A 14744-nucleotide genomic window follows, 5' to 3' on the forward strand; every position below is an offset into this window, starting at 1 on the left:
ACCACCCTCACCCTTGACGCTGCCTGACTTTCTATTTTTTATTTTGATTTTTTTTTGCTAGATGGTAAGCTCCATGTGGGTAGGCCCTCTTCTGTTTTGACTTCCCCTCTACCTCTATTCACAGCCCCCAGCACTGTGCCTGGCACTTAATAAACATTTGTGGTGTGGAGGAGCCTCAGGTTTTGCAACTTTCCCATCATTGAGCAGTTAAATCCTATTTGAAACAAAGTGAGGATAATGTACATATACCCACACACTCATGCTAATAATGAAACAATATACTTGATTAATATCAAGTTATTGAGAATTACAGTTAAAGTGGGCTGAGTTGATTGGGCCTCTGGCTGTGGTGTTTACACTGTAATGAGTTTTTTAATAATGGTGATGGGGAAATATCCAAATGGCTTTCCAGGATTGTTTTCAGTTCAGTAAATTTAGTTTGGGATTGGAGTGTGGTGGAAGGGGTCTTTCATTCCTCATTCTCACTGGGGTGGAAGTTCTCAAAAACCCTTGGCAAGAGCTTTAAAGATTCCTGAATGGATCTATAGCTTGGACGGTGTTTCCAAAATCTCCGCCTTCTCTTTGAGCTTCTCTCTGTCTGGGAGCAGATTGCTGTGGTGTGGCTAATGTTACACTTGTTATACAGGAAACTCAGATGCGGCTGGGTTGATGGCATGGCTCACATCTGGATGAGGGCAGGAAAATTCTACCAGAAAACCAACCTGTCTTCAGTATCCAAATGCGTGGCATTGTGAGTTCTGTAGACTATTCACTGAGGAGGTTTCTGGGGTGTTTTAGACCTGGCCGGGCTGCTGATTACGTAAGGTCATCCCTTGTAGCACAGGGCTGAGTTCTGGGTTACAGAGCCTACATCAGGGATAGCAAGGGAGGCGTCACCTGCCAAGTGCATTCAGAGCCCTCACTTGGCCTTCAAAGGGGTGGGGGGTGGAGCTGTTTCCCTGCTTCCATTCACCGGGGTCCTCTCAGGACACTCACCGTTTCTGTCGATGGCAAAAGGCACATCAGCTGTGACGATTTCATAGTTGCAAATCTGGCTGTACTGCGGGGAGCAGTCCTCGTCTACAGCCTCCACCTGCAGGATGCTGTCGTAGATCTTGCCCTCCGTCACGACAGCCTTGTAGACCGGCTCTTTGAAGGTGGGAGCAAACTCATTGACGTCCTTCACCTGGATATGGACCACGGCCCTAGGACCACACACGGGAAGGAAGAGATGGCGGTAAAGAAAGAATCACACCATCCTCCCACACCTCCCACAGGTACTGACTTAGGTCCCAAGGTCAGGAGAGTAGAGAAACCACAAGACAGTCGGGGTGGCTGCTGTCTGAGTGCTCTGTCCTCCCTCCCATTGAGACCCCTTTACCTGTCCTTGCCCCGATCCTCTGAGATGAATCCACCCCGGAGAGGTGCCTCCCCTTCTCTGACCTTCCTAGTTACCCGGCTTTAGGCAACACGTTTCCCCTAGATCATCTCCCCATTCCCTCCACTATTCATTCACTCCATCCAGTAAGAATTTTGAACCACTCTTACTCTGGGTTAGGCGCTGAGTTAAACTCTATTTGAGAGTTACAACCCCAAATGAAAAGTGCTGTGATGGAGAAAAGCACATGGCCTGGGAGAAATCCAGGGAAAGGTCCCAACGAGGTCTGCAGGAGGGCTTCCCAGAGGAAGTGACATCTCAACTCAGTCCTGATGGTAAAATAGGAGCATCTTCATGTGAAGCAGAGGGGTGGAGTATTCTAGGGGTAGAAGGAAGCCCGCGCTGATGCCTGTAGGGGGCCTGGGGACCCAGGCAGCAGTCGGGCAGGCTGGAGCAGCACGGTATGAGCACCGCACATGCCTATCTGAAGGGCAGCGTGGGAACGGAGGTGGGCGGGCGGGGGCGGGAGGGCCCAGGGAGCTCCCTCCGGTCACTCACTTGTGCGATCTCTTCCAGGCTGTGCCCTGGGGCCCCGTGCCGCAGTCGTAGGCCTGGATGATGAACGTGCATTCCTTCTGCAGTTCACAGTCGATGGGGCTCCTGGCGCGGAGCCGGCCCTCTCCCGACGTCTTGTTGAGCACCACAGCCTCGAAGGGCAGCCCCTGGCCACGGATCTTGAATGCACAGATTTCCCCTGCAGGAGGATGGAAGGCAGAGAGCGGGGATCCTGAGAACGGCCAGACTGAACACAGAGCTTCGACTGGACCAGATTTGCCAACCCCAAACCGGACCATTTCCTCCACACAGACAACTGTCAAAGCAGAAGCAGCCTTTAGAGACTCAGACCAACACGTTCATGTCCTGGATGGTAAAACTGAAATGTGCCCCATCCGGTGTACCCGGCGGGAAGAGTGGGGTGTGTGGGTGGTCATCAGGCCGGGGAGCTGGCTGATATCTCAGTTTGCCACTTTTCCCAGGAGGTTTCTCGCTTGCCCTCTGCCCAGTATGAGATTAAGGAACTTGCCCGCGGTCGAAAGGCAAATGACTGCGGAGGAAAGGAGAAAAAGGCCAAAGCTTTCACTGTCTTTCGTTTTGTGACAACATCCTTGATTCTTCAAAGTGTGCTCTGTGAAGCAGCGGCCTGGGCATCCCTGGGGAGCTCGTTAGGAATACAGACTCCCAGGTCCCACCTGGACCTCCAGAGTCAGGATATGCATCTTTTTTTTTTTTTCTGGTGTGTCCATGATGTCTTTTTCTTTATTTTTTTTTGAAGTATAGTTGATTTACAATATTGTGTTAATTTTTGCTGTACAGCAAAGGGATTCGATTATATATATATATATTCTTTTTTATATTCTTTTCCACTATAGTTTATCACAGGATATTAAATATAGTTCCCTGTGCTATATAGTAGGACCTTGTTGTTTACCCAGCCTATATATAATAGTTTGCATCTGCTAACTTAATTAGGGTCCCCAGGTGACCTGTCTGCTCAGTAAATGTGAGCAGCGCTGCTTGCTCTGTCCTTTACTCTTGGTTTAAGCACCCCGCGTTGCTGTAGCCCCCTCCCCGCTTCTCCCCTCCCCGCTCCTTCACGTCTCTCACCAACCACTTCCCTGCGGGGACAGAGACACCACTTGGAGTTGCCATGTTCTCTCCAAACAGCGGGGGTGAGTTTATGTGAGTTCCAGAATCCCCGTGGAGCCTGAAAAGCCAACTTCTTAAAGAGCTGACCGTGTTGTGAAATGAATACATTTCTCTCCGTCAGCTGGGTTCATGTCCTTGTTGTTTACCCAGCCTATATATAATAGTTTGCATCTGCTAACTTAATTAGGGTCCCCAGGTGACCTGTCTGCTCAGTAAATGTGAGCAGCGCTGCTTGCTCTGTCCTTTACTCTTGGTTTAAGCACCCCGCGTTGCTGTAGCCCCCTCCCCGCTTCTCCCCTCCCCGCTCCTTCACGTCTCTCACCAACCACTTCCCTGCGGGGACAGAGACACCACTTGGAGTTGCCATGTTCTCTCCAAACAGCGGGGGTGAGTTTATGTGAGTTCCAGAATCCCCGTGGAGCCTGAAAAGCCAACTTCTTAAAGAGCTGACCGTGTTGTGAAATGAATACATTTCTCTCCGTCAGCTGGGTTCATGTGTATTATAGCTATTTCTCAGCATTAAAACAAGGCCACGAAAATATCTTCTTTATCTCAGTTGATGGATGTTTATTTCTTGAACCCTGACTGTAAGCCCTGTAGTAAGTGTCCTGGAAAGTACTGAAGATTTGAGACACGTTCTCTTCCTGTGTTGAGGGAGCTTACACGCTTGTTGGGGAGACGATGTTCAGATGTCCAGAAAGACCCTTCATAGTGTAAAAGGGTGTGTGAGTGTCACATGACACGGGCAGCAAGGTGTCCAGCTATAGGCTGCTGGGGAGTAAAACACAGGCTTGAGTCCGGGGGCCTGAGTCACCTTCCAGGTTCACTACTGACTTGTTGATTTAGTCAAATTACAGTGACTCTCTGGGTTTCAACTGTGTCACCTGTAAAAGGGCCCAGGAGATAATGTCGTAGGGAGAACATCTACCTGACATGCCCCAAGCCTGGTCTGACATTGCCCCAGCTGCACTGCTGCGACCAGGATGAGGTGCCTACAGTCTACAGTTTAAGGGGGGCCTCAGGCTCAGGGTGACCAGACATCTGCCCACGAAGCACAGGCACGGTGAGGAGAAGGGGTAACGCGGCTGCATGCCTGCTGTGTGTCAGGCATCGAGCTCTGTACCTCCGCCCAGGTGATCTGGTTTAATCGTCACAACAAGCCTGCAAGGCAGACGTTTTATACCAATCTGTACAAATTAACAACAACAACGAAAAGGATCAAAGGAGTTATTACTTTCTCGAGGTCACAGAGCGGAAGTTGGTGTAAACCCCAAGCATGGCTGAGTCGTAACTCCACGCCCTCTCTGCCCCACTGCGCCGTCTCCAAGCAGCCCCATGACTTCTAAGGGGACGGCCGAGGGAATTGCTTCCAGTAACATTCTACATTCCCACTCAAGGCTCCCTCAGGAGAGGAAGTCCCCACCCCATTTTACATATAGCAAGGTGCCCCGATCTCTTACTGACAATGTCTTCTGAGATGGTCAGTCGATACCAGTTTTACCTTTAGGCTTTTGTTTTTTATTATTTCGTCGATCCTCAATTTCATTATGAACACTCCATTTTCACTACATTCCCTCCTGGCCATTTCTCAAATGTAGTTGTGGAATAATGGACAAGACAGACAGCTTGTGGGCCAGGCTCTAACAAGAAGGCTGGTTCCCATTCCATCGCTGTTGCTCAGGCCAGTACTGCCTCTCCGACAAGGCTAGCTCTGCAGCCTTCAGGGCGGGAGAACAGGTTACATCGCATCCTCAAGTCTCATTTCTGCTCTGAATTGGCTGGGCTTGAAGGGATGGACTTCTGACATGCCTGCCTCGAGATTCTATCCCAAGATCAATGCCAATGTGGGAGTATTAGCAGCGAATGAGCCCAGACTGGTGCTGGGGTGTTCTCTGGACTGCTCGGCTACAGCCATGATTCTAAGACCCATCAGACCAGACCATTTCTCTTTGAAGAGTCCAATTAAACTGAATATAAATGAGGGTAATTTTCTGTTGGAGATATTTGATCACACCTAAAGTAGTTCTCAAGGCTCAGAAATCCTGAACAAGAAGAAAGGAGAGGAAGGAGGAAAAGGCAAAGGAGGAGGGGGAAATGCAGACACAAGGGGAAGGTAAGAAAAAGTAAACCTCAGGGCAATGTATTTTCATCGATTCAACTCAACAGAACCAGAATTTTTTGAGGATGGAGTAAGTAAGTGCAAGGCACCATGCTGGGGCTGGAGACACAAAAAAAACGACTTGTATACCTTAAGGGATAAAGATACCCGATCCTCCAGTCCTCATTACCTCCTAGAAGAGACAGTGAAGTTCACAAGGGCTATATGCCATGCTCCCTTAGTTTGCACCAGCTCAGACTGAGATGGGACTTAGCCCCCTTTAAACAAAAACTAGAATTCATGCCACAATCATTTATCCCACCTCTCCATCTGACCTGTGTGTTCTGGTTACAAAAACATTCATTCGTTTATTCATCCATTCACTCACCTCATATTTATTAGGGACTGTGCACCCAGCACTGGCAAAACAGTGATGAACAAAACCCTGGCCTATAAGCTGCTGGCAGTCACGTGGGGGACAGAAATAAGGAATCAGATAATCACCTACCTTTATGAAGGATGGCGATGGTGATACATGCATTGAAGGAGGACTTCCTGGTGCTAAGAGACTTCTGACCTGGGCAGGTCAGGCAGGGAGGTCTAAGCTGAGGATGTGATGGCTGAGCTGAGATCACAGGAAGAGAAACAGGGAGGCACCCAGGCCACGAGGGAGGGGACTGAGTTTCAGGCAGAGGGGGCAGCACACTGTAGTGCCCTTCAGAAGGAAGGGACATGGGACTGCAGAGACCGATGTGGCCAGAGTAGAGGCAATGGGGTAGGGCCAGTTTCATGGGTGTGTGACCTGAGAGGCACATGGGGGCCATGTACTCAAGAGGGCCCTGAGCTTGGTTGAAATCTCTGCGGTCACCATGTTGAAATTCTTAATAATTTTATCTTTGAACTCGGGTTTTGTAAAGGAAGGCTGATGGGACAATGGAGTGTGTTCTGAGCAGTGGAGATGGGTGTAATAGGCATGGCTCCCCATTCCTGCTCTCTCTTCATATCTAGTGTTTAGGATGCGCCGTAAGCACAGCATTATGGTGGACCCACGACGTGGGGATTGGGGAGCGGCGCTCGGGGGGACTCAGAGACAGAACAAGGTAAGCATATGACAGCTACGAGTGAATAGTCCACTAAGCAGGGAGCTGACAGCCTCGAGAGGCTACCCCTTCTGTTTGAACCAAAATTATTTTGAACGCAGAAAAAAGGCAAGCAACCGAAGAACACTGTCCTATCCTTTCTTACTATGTTACTTCCCTGTAGTAGCCAATCACTTAGGCTGAAAATGATGACAGAGAAGAAAAGGAAAGATAAAACAATCCATTATTCCTTTTCTTTCCACACCGTCCTTACTATCAGCAAGTCAAATGTAGAGAATGTTGGTAGAATATGCGTATATCAAAAGTGGAGTGAAGGGGCTTCCCTGGTGGCGCAGTGGTTGCGCGTCCGCCTGCCAATGCAGGGGAGCCGGGTTCGCGCCCCGGTCTGGGAGGATCCCGCGTGCCGCGGAGCGGCTGGGCCCGTGGGCCGTGGCCGCTTGGAGTGAAGACCATCGAGTACCATTTGTGTAGACTTTACAATGCTCTGGTAAAGAATTAAATACATATGCATACCTGAGCTAGAACATGCAAATGCTGTAATTTTCAGAGATTCTGCACAGCAGTTAACTGCTCTTCTGTTTGTATTTGAAACAAATTGGCATTGCACAGTATAAAGATAAATTGTAAAATCTATGCTAATCATTTAAAATTTTTTCTTTACTTAGAATCACAACAAATAGCAAATTAAAAGCACAGCAAGTTGAGAGAGAGACTGTGGAAGGAATGTCCTGGGAGACAATCCTGAGGAGGAAGGATATTTAAAACTGTAGTTCCCAGTATCTGTGAATGACACATTGGGCTGTCATGATCTTTTGTGAGGCCTGTGGCTAGAATTCGTTGTAACTAATAAAGCACTATAGTGGGAGGGTGATGTACTTAAAAGTAAAAGATCAGACCTAATGGTTTCTATATAAAAAATATATATTGTAACAGGGAAGAACAAAATCTGACTCCATGCTGGATCTGTTTCTTTTACTTTAACCTTTGCTCTCTGTTGCTATTTGTTACTATGATCACTAAAATGATGTTCTCTAGAGCTACTGGCATACATAATGGCCTCCCTCGGGGAACACTGCCCCTCTGCCTAAATGTTAAACTAAAGTGCCTTCGTTCAGCTCACAGGGAAACATTCTGACCCTGCCTACCTGTGAATGGCTGCAAGAAAGAAGAAATGAACACATCCCCTCCCCTAGGCTGGCCAAACCAGGAGATGTTTTGCAAGATTTATGGCCTTTTTACTTTACTTCCTCACCTCCTCCCCATCTCTGTTCTATAAAAGACACTAGTATCCAGACCCTGGTGGTACTCTAGGACATTAGTTTGCCAACTTCTCAGACACCCGGCTTTCTGAATAAAGTTGCTATTCCTTTCCTCAACACCTTGTCTCCTGATTTATTGGCCTGTCATGTGGTAAGCATAGGGAGCTTGTACTCAGTAACAATATCACTTTTAAAATCTTGCTTTCCTAGAAAAATGGTACAAATGAACCAGTTTGCAGGGCAGAAATAGAGAAACAGATGTAGAGAACAAACATATGGACGCCAAGTGGGGAAAGCAGCCGGGGGGGGTGGTGGTGGTAGGATGAACTGGGAGATTGGGATTGCCATGTATACACTCATATGTATAAAATGGATAACTGATAAGAACCTGCTGTCTAAAAAAATAAAATAAAATTCAAAAAAAATGTTAAAAAAAAATCTTGCTTTCCAATCTGCTTTCTGGGGTGTGAGACTTAGTGTGCCAGGACCTATGTGTGGGAGTGCAACGCACAGATGCACACGCACTTGGGACCAGCAACAGGTTCTGTGGGGAAATGGGGCCAGCAGTGTGGCGCTATCTCGCAGTGGCTGTGGCCTAAGGTGGCTGAACTCAGCTCACCAAGAGCCCCCTGGAGGGGCCAGGCCAGAAGAGGAGCCCCTGCAGTGTCTGGGGCTCTAAAAAAATAAAATAAAATTCAAAAAAAATGTTAAAAAAAAAATCTTGCTTTCCAATCTGCTTTCTGGGGTGTGAGACTTAGTGTGCCAGGACCTATGTGTGGGAGTGCAACGCACAGATGCACACGCACTTGGGACCAGCAACAGGTTCTGTGGGGAAATGGGGCCAGCAGCGTGGCGCTATCTCGCAGTGGCTGTGGCCTAAGGTGGCTGAACTCAGCTTCACCAAGAGCCCCCTGGAGGGGCCAGGCCAGAAGAGGAGCCCCTGCAGTGTCTGGGGCTGGGTGGCGGGGTTTCCATGGCTCCAGCCCCTTATCACCTACCTCTATCTCACCTTTTCCTCTGCAGTAACATGCCTCCTGACACACCAGCAGAAATTGGTGTAGTTGTCTCCTAATCCCTCCCATAAGATTCTGGGGGAAATGAATGAATGAAAGAAATTGATGAATGAATGAATGAAATTGATTTTTAGAATGTATTTTGTTCCTACTCTTGTACACCCTTGACCAACAGATTGGGTTGATTCTATTTTCCAGGTGAGGAAACTGAGTCTCAGAGAGATTACCTGGTTCACCCAAGGTCACTTTGATAGTAAGGAGTGGATCAAGGACCAACGTCTAGACCCTTTGAATCTAACTCCTGTGCCCTCTGTTCTTTCATGTGGGTGTGATGTTCCAGAAGAGGGGTTCTCAAAGTGTTATCTGTAGACCCCTTGGATCCCCAAGGCCCTTTCTGCTATGTTCACAAAGTCAAAATCATCATCATATGAACACTAAGATATTATTTAACTTTGTCCCTGTGTTGATGTTTGCATTGTTGGTATAAAACCAGTGGTGAATAAAAGTGCTGGTGCTGTAGTAGCACCTGACTGCATTCTATGTGACGTACAGTCACTGTAAAAATAAAGAAAGAAAGAAATAAGGCCAATTTCACTTAAGAATGACTTTAATGATGCGGTAAATATTACCCATTTTATAAAATCTCAATCCTTGAGTACGTGTATTTTAATATTCTGTGTGACAAAATGGAAAGTACACATAAAACATCTTTGCAGAGCAAAGTATGCTGGTTTGTCTCTAGGAAAAGCATTCACGTAATTTAAGTTGAATGGGAGCTAAACTAGGATGTTTTTGTAGGGGATGCTAGTTTTACTTGAAAGAATGATTGACAAACTATGTTCATTCAAACTTGAGTGTCTGGCAAACTTTCTTTTAAAGTAAGCCTGTCACTTCAAGGAAAAGAACTCATAGTAGTGGTTGCCAATGATAAATTTGAGGCTTCAATTTTGGAAAATTTGTGTCTGCCATAGAGAGTGTGACAATTTACCAATGCTTTAATACTTTTCTGATGAAGTGGGTAGTGCTACTAATGACTGACTGATAATGTATAATGAAACATGTCAACTTTAGAAAGATCTACTTAACCATAAATCAGTAACTTCTAAATGACCAATGCATACTGTCACACAGAATGTATGGGTAAAAGATTCATTCAAAGTGTGAAATAGACCAATGGATTTTAATGCAGCAGTGTATAGTAAGTTCATGGATGTGATTTCAGGTACTTTATTGTATTGTAGCTAAACTTTAAGAAACCATTGCTTATGGAGTTCTGGTACAGTGTCAGAGAAGAATAGCTACAATTATCTGAAAAGATTAATACTGGTTTTTTTTTGTTTTTTTTTTTGGTTTTTTTGCGGTACGCGGGCCTCTCACTGTTCGGGCCTCTCCCGTTGCAGAGCACAGGCTCCGGACGCGCAGGCTCAGCGGCCATGGCTCACGGGCCCAGCCGCTCCGCGGCATGTGGGATCTTCCCGGACCGGGGCACGAACCCGCGTCCCCTGCATCGGCAGGCGGACTCTCAACCACTGCGCCACCAGGGAAGCCCTATTGTGATTTTTAAATAAGTTAATAAATAAGCATTTGTAAGTTTCTTAGTTTTAGTTTCTAAAACAGTAAATATCAATAGATATAACCCACATAAATAAAAGCTCTTCAGAGTCATTAGCAATGTTTAAGAGCATAAAGGGGTCATGAAACCAAAAAGCTTATAATTTATCAACCATAGTTCCCACCCAGATCATGATTCCATATCCTATTCCTCATACTTGAAACATGATCCACCACCTCTCAGAAAAATCCCAATCTCAGAGGAACTCATTTTTCTCTGTATTGCACAGCTGGGGCATTTGCAGTGAAAGTAACCAGGCAGAGCTCGATGTCTACAGAGCTCCGGGGGTGGGGAACTTCATTTCCACATCCTCATCCAAGCATGGGCGGTAAACATCTGGCTCTGGAGCCAGAGAGGCTGGGCTCGAATCCTACCTCTATTAACTACCTGTGTGACCTTGGGCAAGTCATTTATCTCTCCGTGCCTGCTTTCTCATCTGTGAAATGGGACAATATTAGCAATAGTTACCTCATAGCGTTTTTGGTTGTTGGAAGGATTAAATGAGTTAATATATGCAGAGTGCTTAACAGTGACTGGCATGACGTATGTACTACCTAAAAGTCAGCTCTCCTCACTCTTATTATGTTGTAGAAAAGCCACATACTTCTGGCTAACTCCCTGTCCATGTTTGAGATCGGAAGAGGCTGAATGTGGAGCTCCTTTCACCGTCAGAAGTATTTTGAATGTGTGTCACATGTGTCATTAAAAATCAGTCTGGCTCCTTGAAGTACCTTACACTTATCAGTCACAGCTTTCACATCTTTATTTTCCTGAATATCGTTGGCTAATATCGTTGGCATCCTGTGAATTTGCAAAATCTCATCCAGGGCCAGTACTGCCTCATGGGGAAAGTTCAATGAGGGGGTGGGAGGTGTTGTGTGTCTGGCTTTGCTCATCACAGTGACTGGGGATTGCTAATAGCCTTTACTGGGCAAGGGTCAAGGGTGCTAAATGTCCTGCCTTGAGCAGGCTGGTCTTATACCATCAAGAACCACCTCACCTGAAATGGCCATAGCATTCCCTTGAGAAACACTACACCCCCAGCATGCAGCTAGTCTGTTGGAGCAAACATGGCCAGGTTCATGACACCAGCTTTAGGGAAAATGATAGGTCCTGCAAAGGCTTCTCTTCCAGATTGGTGAGGTCCCTCCCGATGGAGGGTGGTACCATCTGCTCTCAGCTGCACACTCTGTCCTCCCAGTACACACTCTTGGCAGGCAGGGAACATTGACCACACCGCCGGAGGGTTGGGCGGAAGGGTTTCTTAAAGCGTACTCTACATGGAGACATCTGTATTCACTTTAGGTGTAATAAAATGGAAAGGACAAATGCTAATCACAACAAGACGTACTCATGCCCAGAATATCAAATTAGGGCTGAACTGAGAAATCTACACTATAAAAAGAAGGTTGATTTTAAGCCCTCCCATTTCAGAGAACAACTTGGATAGTTAGGGAGTTTGGGATTCACATGTGTGCACTGCTATATTTAAAACGGAGGGGAGGACCTTCAAGATGGCAGAGGAGTAAGACATGGAGATCATCTTCCTCCCCACAAATACATCAAAAATACATCTACATGTGGAACAACTCCTACAGAACACCTACTGAATGTTGGCAGAAGACCTCAGACTTCCCAAAAGGCAAGAAACTCCCTATGTACCTGGGTAGGGCAAAAGAAAAAAGAAAAAACAGAGACAAAAGAATAGGGACGGGACCTGCACCTCTGGGAGGGAGTTGTGAAGGAGGAAAGGTTTCCACACACTAGGAATCCCCTTCGCAGGCAGAGACTGCAGGTGACAGAGGGGGGAAGCTTCAGAGCCGTGGAGGAGAGCGCAGCAACAGGGGAGCAGAGGGCAAAGCGGAGAGATTCCTGCAGAGGATTGGTGCCGACCAGCACTCACCAGCCCGAGAGGCTCGTCTGCTCCCCCGCCGGGGCGGGCGAGGAGGGGAGCTGAGGCTCGGGCTTCGGTCGGATCCCAGGGAGAGGACTGGGGTTGGCGGCGTGACACAGCCTGAGGGGGCTAGTCCTACTGAATGTTGGCAGAAGACCTCAGACTTCCCAAAAGGCAAGAAACTCCCTATGTACCTGGGTAGGGCAAAAGAAAAAAGAAAAAACAGAGACAAAAGAATAGGGACAAGACCTGCACCTCTGGGAGGGAGCGGTGAAGGAGGAAAGGTTCCCACACACTAGAAGCCCCTTCGCGGGTTGAGACTGCGGGTGGCGGAGGGCGGAAGCTTCAGAGCCACGGAGGAGAGCGCAGTAACAGGGGTGCGGAGGGCAAAGCGGAGAGATTCCCGCACAGAGGATCAGTGCCGACCAGCACTCATCAGCCCGAGAGGCTTGTCTGCTCACCCGCCGGGACGGGCGGGGGCTGGGAGCTGAGGCTCGGGCTTTGGAGGTCAGACCCCAGGGAGAGGACTGGGGTTGGCTGTGTGAACACAGCCTGAAGGGGTTAGTGCACCACAGCTAGCCGGGACGGAGTCCAGGAAAAAGTCTGGAACTGCCTAAGAGGCAAGAGACCATTGTTTCGGGCTGCATGAGGAGAGGGGATCCTTCCCTGTCTGCCCACAAAAGGCAGAGCACCGCCTAAATGAGCTCCAGAGACGGGCGCGAGCCTCGGCTATCAGCTCAGATCCCAGAGACGGGAATGAAACGCTAAGGTTGCTGCTGCAGCCACCAAGAAGCCTGTGTGCAAGCACAGGTCACCGTCCACACGTCCCTGGGAGCCTGTGTAGCCCGCCACTGCCAGGGTCCCGGGATCCAGGGACAGCTTCCCCGGGAGAACACACGGTGTGACTCAGGCTATTGCAATGTCAGGCCGGCCTCTGCCGCTGCAGGCTCACCCCGCATTCCGTACCTCCCCCTGCCCCCAGCCTGAGTGAGCCAGAGCCCACTAATCAGCTGCTCCTTTAACTTCCTCCTGTCTGGGCGAAGAACAGACACCAGACGGTGACCTACATGCAGAGGCAGGCGAAATCCAAAGCTGAACCCCAGGCACTGTGTGAACAAAGAAGAGAAAGGGAAATTTCTCTGTGCAGGCTCAGGAGCAGTGGATTAAACCCCCACAATCAACTTGATGTAACTCTCATCTATGGAATACCTGAAGAGACAGCGAATCACCCCAAAACTGAGGCGGCGGACTTTGGGAGCAACTGTAGACTTGGGGTTTGCTTTCTGCGTCTAATATGTTTCTGGTTTTATGTTTATCTTAATTTAGTATTTACAGCTTATTATCGCTGGTAGATTAATTTACTGAAGTGGTTGCTCTCTACCTTATATATATATATAATTTTTTCCTTTTTCTCTTTTTGTGAGTGTGTATGTGTATGCTTCCTTGTGTGATTTTGTCTGTATAGGTATGCTCTTACCATTTGTCCTAAGGTTCTGTCTGTCTGCATTTTTTAGCATACTTTTTAGTGCTTGTTATCATTGGTGGATTAGTTTATTGGTTTGGTTGCTCTCTTCTTTTTTTAAATTACTTTTTTATTTTAATAATATTTATTCTTTTTAATTTTTTATTTTAATAACTTTGTTTTATTTTATTTTTTTCTTTCTTTTTTTTTTCCTTTTCTCCCTTTTCTTCTGAGTCATGTGGCTGACAGGGTCTTGGTGCTCTGGCCGGGTGTCAGGCCTGAGCCTCTGAGGTGGGAGAGCAAAGTTCAGGACATTGGCCCACCAGAGACCTCCTGGCCCCTTGTAATATCAATCAGCGAGAGCTCTCCCAGAGATCTCCATCTCAATGCTAAGACCCAGCTCCACTCAACGACCAGCAGGGTCCGGTGCTGGACACCCCATGCCAAACAACTAGCAAGACAGGAACACAACCCCACCCATTAGCACAGAGCCTGCCTAAAATCATAATAAGGTCACAGACACCTAAAAACACACCACTGGACGTCATCCTACCCACCAGAAAGACAAGATCCAGCCTCATCCATCAGAAAACAGGCAACATTCGCCTCCACCAGGAAGCCTACACAACCCACTGAACCAACCTTAGCCACTGGGGGCAGGCACCAAAACCAATGGGAGCTAGGAACCTGCAGCCTGCGAAAAGGAGACCCCCAAACACAGTAAGTTAACCAAAATGAGAAGACAGAGAAACACACAGCAGATGAAGGAGCACAGTAAAAACCCACCAGACCAAACAAATGAAGAGGAAATAGGCAGTTTACCGGAAAAAGAATTCAGAGTAATGATACTAAAGATGATCCAAAATTTTGGAAACAGAATGGAGAAAATACAAGAAACGTTTAACAAGGACCTAGAAGAACTAAAGAGCAAACAAACAATGACGAACAACACAATAAATGAAATAAAAAATTCTCTAGAGTAATCAATAGCAGAACAACTGAGGCAGAAGAATGGATAAGTGACCTGGAAGATAAAATAGTGGAAATAACTACCACAGAGCAGAATAAAGATAAAAGAATGAAAAGAATTGAGGACATTCTCAGAGACCTCTGGGACAACATTAAATGCACCAACATTCGAATTATAGGGGTCCCAGAAGAAGAAGAGAAAAAGAAAGGGACTGAGAAAATATTTTAAGAGATTATAGTTGAAAACTTCCC

The 14744-nt window shown here is 47.3% G+C and overlaps 1 protein-coding gene across 2 annotated transcripts in view; it reads right to left on the minus strand.

Moving 5' to 3' along the window:
- Positions 1 to 14744, minus strand: part of CLSTN2 (calsyntenin 2) — a 675719-nt gene that overhangs the window by 147363 nt on the left and 513612 nt on the right. For both annotated transcript variants that reach the window (XM_028489282.2, XM_055086617.1), the window contains 2 exons: positions 1937 to 2132; positions 997 to 1205 (listed from right to left, as the gene is read on the minus strand). In XM_028489282.2, the coding sequence (XP_028345083.1) occupies positions 997 to 1205; positions 1937 to 2132 (405 nt within the window). The remainder of the gene's footprint in view (positions 1 to 996; positions 1206 to 1936; positions 2133 to 14744) is intronic.

This window comes from Physeter macrocephalus, chromosome 1, assembly GCF_002837175.3.
Source record: "Physeter macrocephalus isolate SW-GA chromosome 1, ASM283717v5, whole genome shotgun sequence".
NCBI classification, from domain to species: Eukaryota; Metazoa; Chordata; class Mammalia; order Artiodactyla; family Physeteridae; genus Physeter; species Physeter macrocephalus.